Source organism: Gavia stellata, chromosome 20, assembly GCF_030936135.1.
Source record: "Gavia stellata isolate bGavSte3 chromosome 20, bGavSte3.hap2, whole genome shotgun sequence".
Lineage (NCBI taxonomy): Eukaryota > Metazoa > Chordata > Aves > Gaviiformes > Gaviidae > Gavia > Gavia stellata.
The window spans coordinates 7,666,979-7,688,954 of NC_082613.1; the positions used below are offsets into that span (position 1 = coordinate 7,666,979).

The 21,976-nt window shown below is 42.7% G+C and overlaps 1 protein-coding gene across 1 annotated transcript in view; it reads right to left on the bottom strand.

The window, feature by feature from the left end:
* DOK5 (docking protein 5) overlaps positions 1–17,288 on the bottom strand; it is a 43,987-nt gene extending 26,699 nt beyond the window's left edge. Inside the window, exon 1 of the mRNA XM_059827263.1 lies at positions 17,223–17,288. Coding sequence (XP_059683246.1) covers positions 17,223–17,288 — 66 coding nt within the window. The remainder of the gene's footprint in view (positions 1–17,222) is intronic.
* Positions 17,289–21,976: the final 4,688 nt, after the last annotated feature.

Consider the following 21,976-nt stretch of genomic DNA (forward strand, 5'->3'; position numbering starts at 1 on the left):
AGGTCTTTGATGCCATCATGATCTAGTACATGTCTGAGAACTGTCAGTATTTCTTGACGTTGAAGACAGCACGTGAACTGTTTGTGTCATTACATCTGTTTTGACAGCAGCAACAAGAACCAGCCCCAAATGCTCTTAGGTGCCTATTCCATCATGAATACTTAGCTCACTTATCCCTCAGATCAACATTTTCACTACTACTCCATGAACAGGAATTAGTTGAAAGTACTGCTGTAATTACTTCCACTCCAAACACTTGGGCTGGCAGTGATTAGATAATCCAAACAGTAAATCAGCATCTGATGCGCTGAGAGAGAACAGTAATAGCTGTCATTTGCATAACACCTAAAACTTACAAAGCTCTCCCTGTGAGATCTTCCAAGAAAGCCTAAACTCAAAATTTAATTCGAGTATCAAAAATTAGCATCTACTTCCTATGGTCTCTCCTGAAAATTTCAGCTTCTAACAGCCCATCGAACAGGTAACAATGTAAAACTCAAGGGAAATAACATGACTGTTTACGAAGTAGATCATCCAAAACCAGATAGGTGATCCAATATGCATGTCCAAGGTCACATCAGAACAGTTCTAATTTTGGCTCTAAAGATCAGCTGATATAAATCATTTCCACAACTGAAGTCAAAGAAGGAGTGACTTCAAAGGAATGATGCAATCTGAGTATTTGGATTCCTGCTCTCAGTGCTGTGCCTTAGGAACCAGGCAGGACTGCTCAGCCATCCCCATGCTCCTTCTGATGCTGGAAATACACTGTGAAGCAAAGGAGCTATTAACCTCAGCTGGAACTGGTCAGCATCTGGCTGAGTAAAGTGGAAAAAATTCTTTTGACTTGCCTGGGTTTCATGGTTCAGTTGTGGTTTGAGAATACTCTCATGCAGGGAGGGAAACTGAAACCCGAGGCTTGCTGTCCTACGTGATGACCCAAACCCATGGTCCGTCCTGGAAACGGGTGTGGGGAGGGAGACCTGTCAGTCTTCACCACCTCCCAACCGATCAGAAAAGCAAGATAACTAAGAGCTAGACTTTTGAGTGCCTAAAATGTCATTCTTTATACATGAAGCACAAACTATTCCACACAAGAAACAAACATTTGAATTTAGAAACTAAAATTTGCATTTCAGTCCAAAGCAAGTTTACCCCACCCCTCAATACTTTTGTTCAGCAACTGACCTAAAAAAGCATCTGGCAATAGCCAAATATTTAGAAATTGGAGGGGGAAGGCTATTTTTCATATCTTGGGGCAGGGGGGTTAAAACTGGCTATTTTTTAAAACTAAAATCTGTGGCTTCCACTACACTATGGCAAAGCAAGTCTATTTTACTTCAGGACCAAACAATCCCACCCCTTATTTGTTCGTTATTTAAGAGGGATATAGAGGTCAGAGACAGTAGCACAAAGTCTCATCTGGCAAATTTCTCCTTTGTGAACAAGTGAACCTTCAGGGAAAGCTGCCCTATTTTATTCCTGTGTTGTGTTTTTCTGCTCTCTGCCCTAAAACAAAGAATTCCAATGAACTTCATTTGCAGGGACACTGACTTGCTGTCAAATAAACACATACTTTGCTTTTTTAAAAGCAGTAGCTGAAAGTACTATCATGCAGCTTGGGATGATTACCAGAAAGCCTGAGCTATTGTCAGGAACTTGACTTCTGTGACTCCGATAACCTCTAGAAACAGAGAATCTATTAAAGGCACAGCACAATAGCACAAGAAATTTCCCACAGTATATTCAGAACTCTTTTTTTTTTTTTTGGTAGGAAAAAAACACTACCACTTTATCCAAGGCTGGTAATAGCTCACCCACTGAAGTACCTCAGTTGCATATGGAAAATTATTTGAGCGTTTTTGTTGAACTTTGCCAGGGAGTCTCCACTGGAGTGGGGTTCCAGGTACAAGGTCCCTTCCAACAGGGAGCTGTTCACACAGGAAATTAGCCAGCTAGTGCGAAGTGTTTGGATCTTAATTCTTCTGTTTAAAAAAATACCTTAATATGTCACTTCTGAGTCAAGAGGTGGTAAAAAGCCCTGAAATAGAATCCTTAGCCTGAAGGGAATTTGTGAGGAGACTGGATCTAGAATTTTGCTCTGCATCTAGAAAAATGAAATATTGCCAACAAAGGCAGATTGCAGCTCATTCATTTAATGATATTCACTCCTCAGACATGTCTGAAGCAGTAGGTCTCCATTAGGTTGCTGTTTCTTTGTGAAAAACTAGAGGACTACTTTCTAGTAAAGAGGTCTAGGTATCAGCAAGTATGATGATGCCTTATGTATCATGTTGAATGGGACTGTGTGGCTCTAGTGAAGACCCCACAATCTTTCCGTGACTTCACAAAATGGAAGTACTTCATTTGAATGTATTTCTTCCATAATGTTATGACTTGCCTCTACTTTTCCAGCCCAGCTTTGTCCCTTGCCCACTTCATCCCCATACTGGCAGCTGCGTTCAGCTCTATTTCATTCTGAAAAAACACAACCTAAGTATAAAACAATTACAAGTAGATGGATTACTAGAAAGAATCACATAGCTGTAAACATATCTAACTTGTACCACAATGTGTTTAGCATGACTTAAACTGTGCACAGAAATGTAGACTGGTTTACCGGCTTTGTAAAATAAGCAGCAAAGTTGTCCACATGTTGTCTGTAAAGATATCGCTGCACTTGGCAATGAGACAATTTCACATTCCCAGAATACCCATTTAATGCGAGTGTGTTATGAGTAAGCGATATTGCATTATTCTTTGTGATCAGGTTATAATGACTACATAAATCAAAGTTGGTTTACATCAAGCTCTCTTCTTCTTTGGAGGACTAAAGAAAAAAAAAATCTAGATTTCTCCTTCCCTGAGAAACACATTTGTGGAGAGATAAACCTCAGTCCTTCCTCTCATTCAGTATACATCTTCAGAAACAGTATTTTACACTAAGGAGTCATCCACAGCTGCTAATAAGGAATGAAACTGTAATCTCGTCTCTGTGCCTGTTCAGAATGCACAACATTGCTCAGTATTGCAAAGTTTTTTCATCAAGTTACAAAATCCAGCTTTGGCACTGGCCAGAACTTACTATAAGACCAGTGCACAAAAAAACGCTTGGCAGATCTTTATGAATCTATACACCTTCTTTTACTCTTACACTTACCAATGCAAGTCACAACAGATGCCTACTGCTCTAAAATATGAGGCATTTTAATCAGTCTTTCCTCTTCAAAAACTCTTTCTTTCTACCCATTCCCTCCCAACTGGAATTGCATCAACCAGAAGTGGGATTTTTGCTAACGGTTCAGCCTCAGAACTCAAACCCATTCCTCCAGCCTTAGTTTAAAACACCAAACAGCTGGATTTGAGCCTACAGATGCATTCCCACTTGGCACACTAGTTAGAAGGCAACTTTGTTCTAAATATTTTTTTATTTTTTGGTCCTCCGTGATTACATGGGATTCATTCCACAGACAAGATTTACTTACTGCCAAAACATCCTCATCAACTGAAAGTCTGCGTGCTGTGACCTAGGACACATTGTCCAAGCCATGGCAGGGTGGTGAGGAGCATAACCTAAGCACAGACAGTAAAATGGCTCACCCAAGATTACCTAGCAGTTTAGTAATGGAGCCTTTGTTTTATTCCATGTCTACACCATGCTCTGTGACAATGTACTCTGACAGGGAAACACAAGCAGCATTTTACAGGTTTTTCTTGTAACTGGTATATATTAGTCATTGGTTCAGAAAAAGGGGAAAAAATGCTCAACAAAAATGCTGCTGCTGCTGGCACAGGTCACCTCTGGCAGATTTCAAGATGGAATGGGCTCACTGAAAGACAAGAAGGGATTTGCTGATACATTCCAGCCTGGTAGAAGCTTTTTTTTAAAAAAAAAAATTTTAAAGGGACACCTGGGAGCTTATGAGAGCCCTTTACAGTGAATCACTGCAACTGTCAATAAAGCAATTTAGAAGCAAGGTACCCCTTCAAATTGTTAACGCACTCAGCAGCTGGAAGTCTAGAGTTCAGAGGCATCTTAATTACAGATCCTGGCCAGATGATGAAGCACATTACCAGTGAAATCTCTCTGACATACAATCTTTTGAGGGCTTTGGAAGGACACTATGGTTCAGTCCAGACAGGGCAGAGAAGCCACCAGACTTGGGTGGACACCTAAAACAGCATTCTGGACCTCAACAGGCAGGGAAAGGGCTCCAGGAATGCAGAACATCCAGGAGGTTGGCACCTGGAACAGAACAGTGATAGCTGCTAATGCAAAATGTCTTTAAGAAGACAGGGCTGGGATTTAGGACTTGCTTATCCCACATGAGTGTCATAAGTGTTTTGCAAAGGAGTCATTTCTTTTCCTTCTCTACTCAGTGCATGGTGCCTTGAATTTGCATTGGCAGGTGCTCCTTACATGCAACTCGCAGGAGACTGGTTGATAAACTAATGTGTAAATAAATTACACTGGGTAATAAACTACACAGAAGATGTAAGGGATAAGCAGTCATGCTGTTAGATGTGATAGAGGGCAATATAGAACCTGACTCCATTTTTTATTTTGTCTAATGACTGTATAGAATTTCAGTACCTAAAAGACATCAAAAGCAAGACTTCAACTTCCAGTCTACTCTCCCTGCAAAAATGATGAGGTGAATGCAGTATCAGTAGGAAGAGAGCATTACCTGAAATATCCTTCCACTTTCAGGCCCTTCTTTATGGACTTAGAGCCTTCAAAGCATAGGGTTGCTGGTTTGTTGTTGGTTTTTTTTTTTTTTAATCATGCACAGAAAAGGTTATAATTCTGGGCTGCGTAAGGCCATTAGAGGAGAGTGCCTCCAAACACCAAGCAGCATTTACAGCAGAAACTGTCTCTTGCTAGTGGCAGCTTAAAAAAAGTCAGACTGGAGCTAAGTATCTGATTTGGTTCCTTGAACATCTGCTAAGCTTTATATATGGGCACAGTTAATTCTAGGCATGAAACTGGATAGGAGAAAATCAGCCTAGGACTCTAACTACTAAAGGAAGAAAAAATAGTAAAGGCTTCAATGCAGACTAAAAACGGACTCTGTGCAGCCAGCTCATGCTGGCTGAGCTCTAGCGAATGTAGTGGGATGTGCTGTCCTGCTGGGTCAGGCCATTAGTGCGGTCCAGTGAATTAACACAATTTAGTACTGTGTTAGAATTAGGTAACAGCTGAATAACTTAAAATGACTGTGATGAATTATGGTTTGGAATTATTCTTTTTTGTCACTAAGTATCTGATTTGGTTACTTTAATTACATGGGCTATAGGGGGAAAAATGGCATTGATACAGCTCATTAACAGTTCACAGAGCTCACTAATTAGTACATCAGATGTAAAGAGGCTGCCGAGCACACATGCGCTAACCCTTGGTAAGAGCCGCTCACAGCTCTAACAAGAACACAAACTCACCTGCTAAAGCCATGGGAGGGGGATGCTCTCCTGAACTCAGCTGTCAGAAGGCACAGATGGGACTTGCTCCATGTTTGGAGATGAACTGTACTAGCTCACAAACTCCCAGCAACAGGCTTTGTTTCAGCCCCTCAGAGCATACAACCATTTGTAAGAGCTAAAATTACACGTGCAACTCTGAAATACAAGACTATGCATAATGAGACAAAAAAAGGGCAGAAAGTGCACACGAATTAGGCCTTTATCTCAGTAGAGTAAACTCTTCAGCAGTAAGCTGCCAGCATCCAAAGCCAGACATGGGAGAAGGGCTTTAGTTTCTCAATCTTCAGTGTATGACTTGAACGATTCAGCTGTACCTGTTGCCACTTGCCCACCTGTTAAATTCAGTTAATGATGCTCATTCTGTGCTGCTTGGAGAGCCAAGGATGACAAATGCCCTGCAAGCCCTTAACTAACAGATGGGTATAACTGCCCATTTCTGGCCGGCTGTCATTCTTTGCCATTCACCAATTAATTTAACTGCAAGCTTCAGAAGCATCACAAGTTTCCTGTAACAAATGCATTACCTCCGTTCCCTACAGACACCCTCCAGACACCTCAAGTCAGTCTCAAGGTTAGTCCATTGTAGGGTCCCAACATGAGGTAAACTTATCTTACTCCTTCCACATTTTTCTTTCAATCCTGACGTCAAAGCTATGCAGTCATAGGTAATTCCCCCAGCCTCTCTGGAGCCTGGATCAGTTTTAAAAATCAAAGTGAATCTGCATGAAAGAGCAAATAATGCTACCAAGTGAGTCACCGCGAGCTGGACTTCACCAAAATACGGTGCTTTGTTAAGAGTGACAGAATTACAGCCCATTAAATCATAGTAACAAGCACTTCAGCATTGCCTTACAGGATTGCAGCAAATAATTGAAGTCATTTGCCTGGACTGCTAGATGGACTGATACTCTGTTCAAAGCTGCTGCAGGGAGAAGTCCACGGCAGTCAAAATCCATTTCCCTTTTCAAGCACTTCGTTGCAACGGCTACAGAGCGATGACCTTCAGTGTATCCTGAATTACTGAAGGCATGTGCACAAAAGGATCCAAGTCACAGCAGAAAGCCCACGGGGCCTGTGATCAGCAGATGGACTCCATCCTGGGTATAAACTTATGATCCTGCATGTAAGAGCTCCATTGCTTTGCCAGAACTCGTACAGCTACCAACCAGATGAAAAATGTCACCAGTTTGTCCAGTATTTTAAAAACAGAATTCAGTCAGTTTTCTAGTAAAGGTGCAACTGAGGCTGGGGGGAGGGTTTTGTTGGTTTATTGGGGGTTTTTTTGGTTTGGGTTGGGGGAGGATGGACTGACACTGACTTAAAGAAACACAGATTAAAATGAGGATTCCAGAGCTAATATTTCCCCAGTAGACTTCAGCTTTCCACTGGCTCTTGCAATCCTTTTGCATTTGCTTAGGCTAATCTACACATTAGTTCAAATGGACAAACCCAACTTCTACTAATTTCTCATGTCCCAGCTGTGTAGTAGTAATTAAAGAGTTCTAGAGTTCATTCACATTTAGGTAGACTCCATCCTCATGAAAGTATGACTGCTGCATAAAAAATGTCTACGAATAGCTTAGCAGAACGCTGTCTTAATTTGCACTATTTCATTTAACAGAATAGCCACTTGTATTTTACCATAAGCAATGTGCCAAGAGTATGTTAATTCAGTACAATCAGCTAACATCCATCCTCACTGGTGTGGAGACATTAGTGAGAGCATCAAGAGGAATTTTTCCTTTGCTGACCATAGGGCATTGATAGTTCCCCAGATAAACATTACTTGGTAAGCAAAGGGACAACTTAATCTCCTACATTAATGTTCCTGGGGAGAAATACCACTGATTTTACTGTTTTGATATTTTGAATTGAAACAAGTTACATTATTTTCAGTAAAGGGGAAAAAAACCCCTACTATTCATTCCAATAGCTTGAACTTTCACTGGTATTTCTGACAGCACTTGATGAAGTCAGACAAGAAGATAATAGGAACAGCCCATCAACTTCCATGGTGTACCTAAAACTACACAAACATCAAATTAAGATGTCAGTCTCAGGTGCAGACCTTACAGCTGTTACCTTCTTTCAGGTGTTTTCCACAAACACTGCAAAATGTTAATTTATCACTGATCTAACTTCAGGGTAATGCCCATATACACCAGCAGGAGAATCACCTTCACACTGTGTAACAAATTGATGATGAAAAGGCATCAAAGCCATGAACGACTAAATTCCCCCTGCTTATAATTGGGTTTTCTTTTCCTTTCACTGCCTTTACAATCATTCTTGGCATACACTTTCGTATACAGAGCAGCTACTGCAGTCACCTCCAGAAACTGTACAGACCTTTGTCTAACAAAGGAAGAGCAAGTAGTGAAAATGCAGAACTGGGACCCACAGCTGGCAGAAGATGAGGGCACTGTTTGAGATAAAAGTGGAAGAAAAAGGGTGTTCTGGTCAGGTTTGCGTTAGACTTGTTAAAATGAAAACTCCATCTTTAGAACACGATAGCAAATGGGTAAGAACCACTTGTCTACTAGTTAACTCAGTTTATGAGAAAAGGCAAATTTGGCAACTCATTGTTTTGCTTAACGAATTAAGCCCACCTTCAAAAGAAGAACATGGAAGGGAATTTACCAGAAAACATACACTGGAAAGCACAAGAAAAACTGTTCCTGCTCCTAAAAAGGGCCACCATCGAAACAGGAATTTCATACTCCAAATCATGATCTGCATAATTTCCCATCTTCTACCTCTTGGAGAAAAACTGGAACAGTTCTTAGGCTTGTTTTTTGGGATTTTGGTGGGGCTTTTTTGGAACCAAATTAGGCTCTCTTATTTCTCTCCACACAATCCTAAAGATCAGATTTGCCTATTTTTAAGGCACACAAACCTCCAGATTTCCCAGCTCAGTTTAGAATCATAGCTTGTGCTATGAGTGATATCCAAAACAAACTCAGATGCTGTCCCAAAATGAAACTCAGATAGGAAAAGCGGTGTGATGAAAAGTGGGGGGGCATGGGAAAGATATCAGACCCTTGCTTCTCCATCCCGTTTTCACAAGGCAAAAATTAGGATACCTTAAGAAAAGAAACAAAATGTAATTCCACCATGTGAGTCGCAAAACCTCCTTTTAACTCCTCCTGAATACAGTGCTAAGCACCCTGGTCCTTTAACACAGATCACACACCGTGAGCAGCTCCCGAACGACAAGTGCTGCCCACTTTTCTCCAACTCAACTTCTTTGCTTCGAGGATCTTTCCTCCAATTCCAGAGGTAACCCCATCAAGACACCTACTGACCTGGACTCAAATCCCATTAACTTTGCGCCTGAGGAAATCCAAAGGGCACTTGCTCATGGGCTGATAGACCCAATGCCAGCAGCCAGATGGAGCTGCACCAGGTCTTGAATGACATTTACTGGTATTCCTCCCCTTATCAGCACAAGGATAAAAGCTCAAACTTTCTAAGCAATGTCCTGGATCCTATCCCTGCTGCCACTGACAAGTTCCAAGCAGCAAGAAATCTTAATATCTGTGAATATGTTCCAACACCTTACTTAACAGTTTTCTAAAAATATGATTATCCAATGGGCTTAATATCTTGGAGGTTGAAGTTGGCATATAAGAAATCTGTGCAGTTTTTCCTCTGTCTCAATGCTTCCAGACTGAAAGGAGCTGTGTAGGTAAACACTAGGGTTTGATTAATAAAGATGCTTCAAATGTAGATATAGGCAGACAACTTTTCCTTCTCCTTCCCCCCCCCCCCCGCCCCCAGCCTTACATCATTCTTGTTTCCAGTTTTCACAGCTCATACTCTAAAATCCCCATATTAACTTTCTGGCATGCTTATTCAAGCGCCAATCTCTTTAACCATATGGTTCTAGTCCTGCAGATTGTCTCTCCCCCATTTTACCTCTCCTCCCACAGGGTTTCACAGAAACAGTGCTATGCAAAATGTGTAAAAGTACATGTCATTTTAAATGTTCAACACCAATCTTCTCAATGAAGTTTCTACAGAAGTCAGTTTAATTAAAATCAAGAACAGAAAACCCTGAAAGCTTCATCTCTTTTCAGTTTTTGACAATCAATAATTTCCACTGAAGTTAAAAAAAAAAAAGCCTCAAGTGGACAAGTCCAAAACTTTATGGAAAAGTTTTTCCAAACTTCTACGCATGAAGCAGAAGTTTTCCCATCTAGTCCTAAAGCAAGTGTATGCAGTAAGCATTAATACTAAACTTCCTGAGGAACAGTCTATAGTACAAATTGTTGTATTTCCCATTTAAATCTAGTATATGGCCACTGTCCAACATGTAAGTTCTCATGCAATACCCAAATACAAAAGAGATTAACATCCTCCTAATTTTAGGTGAATTTTTCACTTATTTTCTAAGTATTTTAAAAAAACCCCAAACTTTGATTACTGCTTTATCTGCAATATTAAAGTAAGAAGCAGTCCAGAAACCTAAGAATGATTTTCCATTGTTTTTCAATCATTCCAGAAATACCTAAGTACTGCACAGGCTACCCCACTTAAGCAAGCATTTGCTAGAAACAAGCAACTAGTTACAAAGTTGTGAAGAAGTCAGCCCCCTCCTCTGCCACAAACTGAAGACTAAACTATTCCTGTTACGGGCTATATAGCAAGGAGAGCCCTGGTTCTGCCTTGGAGGACACCACTTACAGCACATTCCTTCACACTGATGTGATTAAGAGGTTTTGGGCTAGTCAGACCCAGCAAGCAAAGAAAATTGACATGCACAGATTTCGTTTCTGTCCTTAACAAGGTTAATACTAAAGAGGTACAAGTTTACTGCTGCATTTCCAGCAGTCACATCTTTCAGAAGGGACCCTGTTACAGTTGCCTAATAATTTTTACATCCCCGATTTCACTATGACCAAGACTTCACTGAATTTGGTTAACCTGGTTCAGATCAGTGTTAAACAGTGTTCGGAAGAACAGCACCCACCATCAGAGGATAGCGACAGACACCCCCCATGCAGGACTGCAGGAACACACCAGATGCTGGAGAACCCGGTGCTTGCCATGACTGAAACCCTGGAGGACACTGGCCGGTCTCCGTGTCCTTAGGAAGCTCCCACGGACAAACACAAGTGGTATCAGAATTGCACTTTTGGGCTTCAGCTGCTAAAACCCTGCTAACCCTCACGTTGGGTGCTCGGATCTTTTTCTTGGATCCAGCCCAGATTTCCGTGGAGGACCCACTCTAATAGACAGATGAGGCTGATCATTCCTTGCATAACAAGGAGGTGCCTCCAACAGATGGGGTTACACACAACCCCAAGAGCAGGCTGTGCAGATTGTGGATTTAATTAGAAGTGTTGTTAAACAGATACGACTGCAAGAACAGTTCTGTGCCTCGCCTCGTAAGTGCAAAGTGGAAGATACCTCATGAGACAGGATTCTGCAAAAATCTGTTAGCAGCGTTTCCTCTGCCAGACAGAGGTACAAGAAACAGATTGCTAGGTAAAAAAAATTCCACTTTACTCCTCTCTTTCTGTCCATGTGCTTTATTGTCTGACAAACAGATACAGAAGTTTCTGCAGAGACCTGCATTTTTAGGAACAGACACTTAGCTGTTAGCACAGCTCCATTAAAGTCAATGGATCCTCCCAAATGAGTATTTTTAATAGCCTGTAATAAATTGACAGTAATACAAAGTTGTGGAGCAGACTCCCAGACCTCTGCATGCAGGAAATACCTTCATAAAATCATGGCAATGATAAAATAAATCAGGCTGCCTGTTAATAATGTCCAATTTTGAGAGTTCCACACATTATTTTTAGTGTGCAGATTGTTTTTCTGGGTTGTAAACATCCAGTCTATCTAGTTAGCAATACTGTATGTTCTAGAAAGATAAATACTTTGTAAAGTTTTTCTAACAAACAACAAATTGCCAGGACTATTTGTTTTAAGTACTTTTGTCATGCAGAAGCAGTAATCTATGTATATTAATTCAGCAGTATATGCTGTCCTACACTGTTCTAATTTTAATAACCCTGGCTTTTATACAGGAAAAAACTTCATCCTCCTCTAGAAAACAGGTCACCTTAACTTTCATATGCAAATTATTTCAGCATTTCCTAGTCTGCTTTTAGATACATATGATCTTTAGTGCTTTCTTGAATCCTTTGTGAAAAACATGCATTTAAGCTTGGGAAGGCTACTTCTACGTTTGCACGAGCTAAAGTTGTTTTACAGCTCCAATTCTTGCATCGTCACCATGAAATGAAAAGACAGACAACAGAAGTAACACGGTGCGAATAGCCAGGGAACAGAAATAGTTCCAACATTAAAGAGAAGTTTGCTGAAGCAGAAAGCATCACAACTGTTACACTTTCTTTGCTTTATAATGAAAAAAATAAGTATGCAAACAACTGTACATTCAATTTTTTAACCATAATTCGTTCCTTATTTCAACCTGGATTTATATTGGATTATGGCATAGACCTTTTATATCAAAAGTCTTCCAGAATAAAGACATTTTAAGAGCTTTGTAAGCAAGACAGATAAAGATTGTTTCAGCATTGGGAAGTTTGTGACAGAGGGAAAAGCACATGAGAGCATAAACTACTGTAGATGGTTCCACCTCTATTTTTAAGCCTTAAAAATTTACCAGATTCTGTCTATCCTTGCTGTCGGATTTTTTCCTGGAAGATTGTTCAGTAACATAGTCTCCTCACATTGCCTACGCAGAGCTTTGATCCACCTTGTACCACAGCAGATCAAGCACCACAGGACACAGAATGAAGCTCGCATTTTGATATACCTGTTTTATTAACGAGTTTAAGAGTGATACTACCTGAGAAATGGGGATACAATGGAAATAACTGCACACAAGCCAGATGTGTTCACAGTAGACAAAGCTTGGGAGAAAGAGTGCAGTCATATTTGTATTGTCTTAAGGTATGTTCAGAAAGGTATTCTACCCCTCCTGGAAAGCAGCAACATGTAAGCCACCACAGCTAAACCCTCTATCGGGAAGAAGGTGCTTAGTTTCCAAGCAAGCCAGAGAGAATGTTTTTGGAAGCCAGTGATTTCTAGTCAATCAAGTATTATGCAGAACTAAGCCAGACTCTACAAGGCTTTGCATAGCTGTGAATACGTCCAACTCCTTAACAGAGACATCTCTGCTCACCACCAGCACATCTCAGCTGGTTCTTTGAGGCACTTCTGTTTGATCAGCACTATTTTGCTTTTAGCTACAGACAGCTCAAGGCAGTTGCTGTTCATCGAAGAGATTGTTTCCCTCTGACACTAACAGTACTTCATCACTTAATGCAACAAGACACTCCAAGTGTGTTACCGGCATACCAGAAACCAGGGGCTGACAGCTAACCCCATGGCATCTTGCTCCAGCAGTCTCCCATACATCAAGAGGCAGGGACAGGCCAGACGCCTGCAAACTCCGCAGGGTCTTCCGAGGGAAACAGCACCATCTTCAAAGCCCTGCACGCAGGTAGGCAGCCGGCACCCTCCCAGTGCCACACCATCAGCATTTCCAACGCTGCTGCCTGTACCCTGAGGAAAAGGCTTCAGGAACATCACCTGCCTCCACTTTGAGCCTCTGGCACTTACTTCTGCCTACACCTTGACAATGGCAGTAGAGGATATCCTTAGAGCAGCTTCTGTGCTGCATAATCCTTGCTCAAATTGAAATGTGGCTTCCAGCAAACCTGAGCTTAGGTGTGGAGGCAGGATGGGTAAGCTAAGCCTTAACAACAGGGAGTTCAATAAAAGCGTTAGACTGCAACCAACACACACTGCTGGGAGCCCCCCACCCCACGAGGAGAGGTGGCCTGGCTGCATCTCGAAGAGTATCAAGTGCCCTTTTTTCTTTTAAAGCTCTTTAGGCTCACCAAAGGCCCTCTATTTCAAAGACTTGTTCCTGTTTTGATTATTAATTGTTACTTGAACACTCAGTTGAGCCAACCTGCAATGAAGGCTTAAGTGTGTTCACAAGCAGTGCACGTCCACCCATCCTTAAAATGGAAACACAAGAACTGGCCTTTTCATTAATGAGAGGAAACATCCCCATAATATATTCCCCCTCAGAAAGGTCGCATCTGTATCACAGAACAAGACATTATTTGAAAACCATAAGCACAAAAAAAGCATTTTTAGGTATGGAGGCCACAAAACATCTCCCCTGTTTCATATATAGATTTAAAGCACTTAATCAAATGAAAGGTGACTGCAAGCAAAAGCGCTCGGCACAACAAGAGCATCTTCTTTCCCAAAACATAGGTCCAGTGGTCGCTAGTGGTCACTGGTGGAAGCACTGCTCACAGAGCAAAGCTGATTTCTTTTTGTTTTAAGGAGCTCTGGAAGGTTGTGCTTTTACACTGTCAGCAGTTTTCTAGCACACAACCTCCTCAGTGTCACTGCTAATGACATAAGAGAGGGAGACCATTGGCTGAGGGAATTCTTTTTCTCCCTATAAGGATGGAAAGAGTCGGGAAGAGTGCGCTTTCTCCTGAATATATTTGGCTCTGCAGAAGACACATGTGATACAAATGTTGCTATGGAAACTATTCTATTAAATAATATTAAATTAAATTTACATATTTAAAGTGTGCAAAACCAGTCCAGGTACAAAACTAATTAGCCTAAATTCAATCTTGAAATTACAACGTAGGGCCTACCAGAATTGTCATTTTTCTTTTGAAAGAGGTTTGGTTTTGAGCAAGCTGCTTCTCTGCACCTCTTTCTTTCCAAATCTAGCATCTGCACCCCAGTTATTCAGAAAAGTCATTTCTTGAGATAATTTGTAAATACAGGCTCTGCTCCTAGTTCCCTTGGTGATGGAATTACCATAGCGTTACAGAGAAAAACCCAGGAGCTGAATTCAGTCTGAAAAGACAATGCAGTGATTACAGCTGTGCCACCATAATATTGGAATGTATTCTAGTAACTCCCACTTACATCTCACCACACACAGAGTATTGAAATTCTTCTCAATTAAACAGGAGTCCTACACGGGGCTGGAGTAGGCTTGTCCTTCCTAACGTTTTCAGGGTATGGGAAAGTTCTTTGAAAGTTAGTATTTTAAGGTCTAAAGTATTTTTTTCCCTTCCTGTCCCCAGCTCCTGGGTGTCCAACAGCCCGCCCTCACACAGCTAGCAGAAAATGAGCTGTTTGCATCATTCCTTCCCCTCTGAAGAAGCCAAGCTCCCGTTAGCCACTGATTAAGATTGAATTCAAGCTCTTCCTAAAGCCAGGCGGCAGCCCCAGGTGCTCAACCAGCTTCAGTACCAGCCCTGCCCATACACACCTGCAGCAAGGAGGAGAATTCACAACGGAGAAAGGACACATTTTAGCTGGGGCTGCGCACCGAGAGGTGGGTGCTGATAGTTGCACTGCTGCCGCAAGCAACACAAGCTTGTCCTGCGTTTAAAGAACTCTGGTTAATCATAATTACCCACTTCTACTTGGGTGTTGTAAATCAGGGCACTGGGCTTTTAAGCAGCTTATAGAAAATGCAAGTTACAGGAAGAAGTCTGCAGCCATGTGTTTCAACCATCTATCCTTAAGTAGTGGGCCAATACTTTAAATGGCAAAGTACAAGGAGAGAAAAGCATTACTGCTAATGAATCTACTTCTTTCCAAACAAATGGAGCAGCAAGATTTGAATAGGTCACCTCTCCCTCATAGCACAGGCCTCCATCTCCAGCTCTAAAGCAGTGACAGCCAGAGCCAAGGGCAGCTACTAGCTTCCCTCCTAACGTTCTCCACAGCATGGGAAAGCCATTGGGACAGCATGCCCAGAGCCAAGGGCAGCTTAGGGCAACAAACCCAGGGCTCTTCATTTTAACAATCTATGGCCACGGGAACTCTCTGGGACTTCGCTTGGACTTCTTCACAAAAGCACTTTCTATCACCCTTTTCACACTTTCCAGCCATTGATAATGATACAAACCTTTGGTATTAGGAGGAATGAGATCAAATAAAGAAACTGTCTTGTCAAAGAAAACATTTAACATTTGTTTCATTTCCATGGACTCAGCGTCGTTCTCCATTTCTTCCTCCATTTTTGCACTGAGCTGTCAAATGCACTTCTAATGAGAGAGCACTGAACACTTCCTCACCACCGCCACCACCCTCAGACTGTCTTGGAAAGCCTTAATAAAGGAAAGGCAGAGGCAGGAACAGAATTTACACCTATCTCAGACTTAGATGTGCCTTACTCACATGCCCATTAGGTTTCACTGTTACAGTATGGAAAGATGTGTCAAAGTTAATCTTACTCTTCATTTACGCTGGAGCAAACTGAATACTAACAGACATTCAGTAATGAAAGGATAGTTATGATACACTAATTCTGCCAAATTTATTACAAGTTCTCTCATAATGATGTTATCTCCATCTGTCACAGAATCATGCAGTTCTTAAAGAATGGACTATGCCTGCAAGTCCAGGTACAAGAAAAATAGCATCTTCCATTTAGAGATGCCGGCTGGAATACTTTAAAATGCTTTTCAGTTTCCAAACAAGTCGGAGAGATGCAAGTTACCAAAACCATAGAGAAACCATTGAACATGGGTACAGCAAGAGAATGAAATTGTAATTGTAATGAGCCAGCAAAAGCTTTCAGATGACCGTGCACACACCCCCATAATAAATCTTGATGCAAAGCCCACACTATGAACATTCGGAATTGCCAACCCATCGGTTCCCAGTAAACATAAGAAATTAGTTCCTTTCCTGTCCTGAGAGGCAGGTACATAAAGTAAAGCATTTTATATACACAAAACCTCCTGCCAGTTTGCATCCCCCTGAAGCCACGTTGGCTCGCTAAGGGAGACAGGAGGTGTGGAGCACTCAAGTCCCATTACTGGAGCGGCTCTGGGAGCCTGCTCAGGGGAGCAGGTAGCAGCAGCCCATGAACTGTAGAACAGCCCATGCTTTAAGAGAGCATATGCCAAACAAGGTACTGTAGGGAACTGACCTGCCACTGATGCCTATCTAGTACCTACAACCGAAACTAGGGACGGGCTATGATAGTAAAAGAACAGACTTAAGTTTAAATTAAATAAGGAACCGGAGGGGGCTTTGTGGATTTTCATTTTGTGCAACTCAGATGCGATGAACTTAAAAGCCCTAAATATATCACCAGCTCTTCACCTGCCCCACTGAGGACCCTGATTTGCGGCAGTCCCCTCCCAGGACCCGCAGGGCTCCAGCAGCTGCAGAGCGCTCTCAGCCCTCACCCCCGCCCAAAGTTCCCCCGCACCCCCAGACCCTCAGCCCCGAGGGCAGCGGCACCTCCAGCCCCCGCCTTCCCCCGGCCAGCCCCTTGCTCGCCGCCGGTCGGAGCCACCCGCGCTCCCTGCCGCGGCAGCCGTACGGCCCCGGCCCGAAGTTGGCGGCGGCTGCCCGGCTCCGGGCGCTCCGGGGAGCTCAGTGCGAAGGGCAGAGCCGGGAGGTGGAGGCGGCACAGCCTTCCGGGTAGGCAGCATCCCCATCTCCCAACGGCAGAGGAAAAAAAAAAAATGTATATATATAATGCATATCTATATATGCGCATTTAGGTGCCTTTATTCCTCTCCCCCTGCCCCCAATTTTTTTGTTTCGTGTCTCCCCTGCAGAGACACCCACTGAGCTCAGTTTGCAAAAAGAGGAGGACAAAGGAAGGGAAGAAAAGAAAAAAAAAAGGGAAAAGAAAAGCCCAAAGGCAGGTGCCCCTCGGGCGAGCCCCGGAGGGGGCCCGCACTCACCCCCAGCCGCCTGCTCCGGATGCGCACGTAGCCCTGCTTCACGATGTCGTTGAAATTGGAGGCCATCCTTCCCCGGGAAAGTTGGAGGCGGCCGGCGCCGCTCAGCCAGCCCGCATGGCGCGCAGCAGCCTCCGGAGCCGCGCCCCGCTCCGCACCGCCCCGCGGAGCGCCCGCGCCCCGCGGCGGGCCGGGCCGTGGGAAGGGCTGCGGCAGCGCCCGCCCCGCGCCCTCCCTCTTACAGCCCCGCAGCCCCCCCGGCGGGGGCGTCCGCGCCCCGGCGCCCCTGTCCTGCCACCCCCCGGCTCCGGAGGGCTCGCGCTCCGCGCCCCCAAAAGTCGGCTCTGAGGAGCAAAACGCTGAGCGCTCCCCCCGGCGCCCACCGCCACGGGCTGGTTCGGGGCTTGTGCTACCGGCTGCCGAAAGGCTTTACGCCACCCCACGTTGCACCAAGCACCCAGTTTCCCCCAGCTGCAGGCGGGTCTGCTGGGAGCAATCGGATCTGCCCCACCGTGCTGGGGCGATGAGGATCTGCCCTGTGGTTTTCCCCAGGAAAGTGGGTTTCCCAGAAAGTCGTTCAGATGCCTGAAAGTCTGCCAAGTGGCACAGCTCCAGGATCTCCTTCTAAAGACTGGTAACCTGAGCTGCTGTCCTACGGCGCACTTCATGTCGTGGAAATGTCACGCGAGCATATGCTGCATTTTCTAGGCAATGTTGCAGTAATGAAAGACTTTGCCTGGCACTGGGTCCCGGGGTTGCCTTCTGCGTCCCCTGAGCTCTCCTCTTCCAAGAACATTGCCAAGTACGCAACAAGCCCAGGAGAGAGGGGCTCCACTTGCTCTACATGGGTTACCTGTTAGTGGTACGCTATAAATACTACGCCCTGGAAAGAGGGACCGTTCATCTCTTCATAACAACTTTTAATAGCACTACAAATATAGGCAGTCTGAGGAGGAGGTCAGCCAGATAGATGACTTTGACTTGGAGGATTATCATGCCATGGAAATTACAAATGGGGTAGGAAGGAGAAAGGCAGGGCAGAGAATCACCTCACAGCTGTGCTGGGTGCAGGGCGACGTGGGAGCGATGCCCATTTTTACTTAGTTGTTCAATGACTGCAAAACTCACCTGTGATAAAACTGGCCCCTTTCTGGTTTAAATGTGTAGCTCCTTCGTATTAGGAGCAGCCAGAAATGATGGTGGTTGTTCTGCTGTGGTAACAGCATGGTGCTTTCAGTTCTTGCTTGAAGAGGTGATTATGCTTTGCAAGGCTTTAGGAAGTATTAATTGATGGAGTGGATTACAGAGATAGAGTGTAAGACTCTCTAGCTGAAGGGCTAATTCACTTAGGATGAAGGAGACAAGTCTGCAGTCCTTGCCTCAGAGTCTACTTTATTATTTTACACTTCCCTCTCCTTTTCACTGAGCTGTTTTACAGAATGCAGAAAATAGAACAGCTTCAGCTAGAAACAACAAAAACTTCCACACCCATGCACCAAAATACACCAGAAATGAGAAGAATATTCTGAGGCAAGTCCGTCCACTAGGATAACACGACCCTAAATGAACACAGGAGTTGCATATTACAAAGCATATGTTCCTCACTGCAGAATTGCCAGGTAATGTGTTTTTGTTAAATATATTGTACAGACCCAAGAACACTGTGAATACCAGTGCCGTAGCACCATTCGTTAGATTTCATCGCTGGTCGAAAGCTAGAAGTTAAGACACCCAGCCTGCTTCGTCTTGTAGAGAAGTGTGCATTCAGCGTGGAAATATATTTCACAATCTCAAGCACCATAAAAATACTGATGCTGGAAGCATCAAGTATATTCTAAACCCAGAAAAAAACCCAGAGAGCGCTCATTTTGCTTTCAAAGACATTTGTAGCAGGAAACAAATTACAGAGCCACTTTAGATGTGTTTTCAACAAGTTTAGACGTTCCTTCTAATCCCTTCCAGAACCTGTAAACACATACTGCTGATTTCATTAGCCACTAGCATATTCTTGCAGGTAAACACATTCCTAAGAGCTTTGCTAAGTAAAGGTGGATTTAAGCCTGTGGTTATTCTTTGATGAATTAGGATATTAGTGTCCACTTACATTTTTACTTTGAACAACATAAATCCCTTACACATGCTACGCTGCAAAGAGAAAATGCATTTTAATTCCCATGTGTGCAGTATGTTCCAAGAATGTGCCAGAAAATCTCATTGTTCAGGTTTTCAACCCAATACTATCACTAGAAAAAAACTTGTTTACCAGGTTTTCAATACTGATGCAAATGTGTGCTCTCACTGTTCTGACAGGAGTCCTTCTTTCATTTCCCTAGGGGTCTATTGACCATTTGCACTCCCTGTAAAGAAATGCTGCACATGTTTATCTATATTCAAAACTGTTTAAAACCTTTTTAATAAGCTTTCATTGAAATGCAAATTCTTTTCCTTTTAATGACAATGTTATTGCTATTATTTCTTACGAAGAGAAGAGTCAAGGGTCACTTTGAAGTACTAGCCTGCTGTTAATAATTTAAGTGGATTATTGTTATATTCTAATCTCATAATAACTATCATTGTGTTGCCCTACAAATGAGCTCGTTTGCTTTTAGGGCTCTAGAAACAGAAATCGCTGTTACACGTTTTAACTGAAAATGAAGGTATCAGTTTTTTTCAAAATGCCATACTGACATTTTAAAAAGAAGTTACATTCACCTTATTGTATTTGCAGCATGTCACCCCCTGTGTCCGTGATATTATTTCATCACAGTCTAAAGGCAAAATTTGACAAACATTTCTGAGACTTACCAAGTTAAAGAATAAGACCAACCGCAAAGGCCATTTTAAGGAAGCAATATTTTCTGTGGAAGTTATTTCCTTGAACAGATGGAGCTGGTACTAGTCAAGCATTTCCTGACAAAAAAGTTTCTCATTTGATCACCCTGAAATGATTTTGTGGAAATGTATAACATGCATCAATATTCTTTTATGAAAAGCTCCCATAACATTTGGCTCCGTAAGGTCAAGATGCCAACGTTTTTCCACTACTGTTTTGATTTTTCAGAGTAGTTTAGAAACAGTAACGTCACAATGAAGTGTTCTGACCTTATCAAGTACTTTGAGGTTACTGGAATGCAATATTTCAAACATATTATCTCCATGAAAAGCTTTTTGGCATTCCTACGTCTAATTTTGTTCTGGCGTGAGATAAACTTTTGACATTTCCTTCTGATTTTTGCAATGGAAATTCTGAATTTGGACTAGTCCTAGCTGCAAGGAAATGCAAGAGATAATGAGCAAAAATAAGAGAGTGTCATTCTTTTAAAAACCTGGTGGTTTTGCTATGCTATTGCAAACCTTGAAATCCCTTATTCTCCTTTTTGCAAAGCCAAACCTACAGTGCTGCCTTGGATCATTAGGCCAGCCATATTTAATTTTGGAAAAAGAAAAAACGAAGTTTCTTCTGAATTTACTTATTTCACAATGAAGAGATTTGGTTAGTTGTGCCTTATAATTGTGGCTTGTTCTACCGCTGGTGCTAACGCAAAATCATACGCTGGATCCACAGTACAAAACCACTCAGAAATTCTCTTCCTTCACCATTTACGTATCATTGTGCTAACTGATTTTGAGTGAATGAATCCTGCAGCAATGAAGATTTCTCAGATACTTTTCTCTGCTGTTACATCTTCTTCTACGTCTTTGTTTCTAATATGCCAGTAAGGCTGCCTCTGCAACGGCCAGCACAGTCAGGCTTCAGGCAGAGGAGTAGTATGTTGGGTGACAGAATTCAGGAAACCTTCATAAAATTTGGGCTAGCCTTTGGAGGTAGCTTACCTGGTGAAGTGAGGGCAGGACCCTTGGTTAAAACATCCTCATTTGCTCCGGGGATTTTTGAATACATTTGGTATAAAATTGCATTAGTGAAATGCACACATAACTTATTGGCAGAATTACTATGCAGATGTCAGTCAGTGCCAAAACATGAAAATTCATGAGACTGAACGGTTAACTTGAAAAAAAGCCCTACCATAACAGAATGTAGGCATATAGCTACTTGCACAGTAAACAGGAAAGTGCCTGCCAGCATAAGCCACTGATAATCAATATTTAATGAAAATAAATAATCTATTAACCAGGCTAACATGTCATTTTGCACAGTAATATTGCAGTATCAGCCACTGAAATTACCTTGCCTCTGCACGATTCATTCAAATAATTTTGCTTCACGTAGACCAAGGTGGTGAGAGGCAGAGAAGATAGCGGGGGCGGGGGGGGAAGCAGCAAATGAAATGCATTCTTTTACTGGAAACTTGGGTTCTGATTGTAATATTTTGTCCCTAACAAAATTACTGTCAACACAGTGAATGTTAAGATAGAAATAAATATATGCTGACTGAATCTGCAAGCAAAGTGAATCCAGGGTAACATTAGCTATTGAAAAATCCGACTCATTTTGCTTGCTTTGTATTTCTGTGACAGTTACAAGCATTTAAGCAACTTTTTCATCCTCGGTCTCCTGAAGACATACATCAAGGGACCTTCCTGCATCTGCAGAACACAGCTGGAGGGATTAAGTGGGACTGAGGGGTGGGTCACAAGGTTACCACCCATCCTCCCGTTTCCGATAGGTAATTTATCAGAGTCTGCAGTGTATCAAAGCGCAGCTCTGGGACAGGCAGCTCACTCTGATATTTGGCTATGGCAGAGCTGGAGTGCTACAGCCTGTGCAATTGCAGTTTCCCTGACTGCCTGTTTGG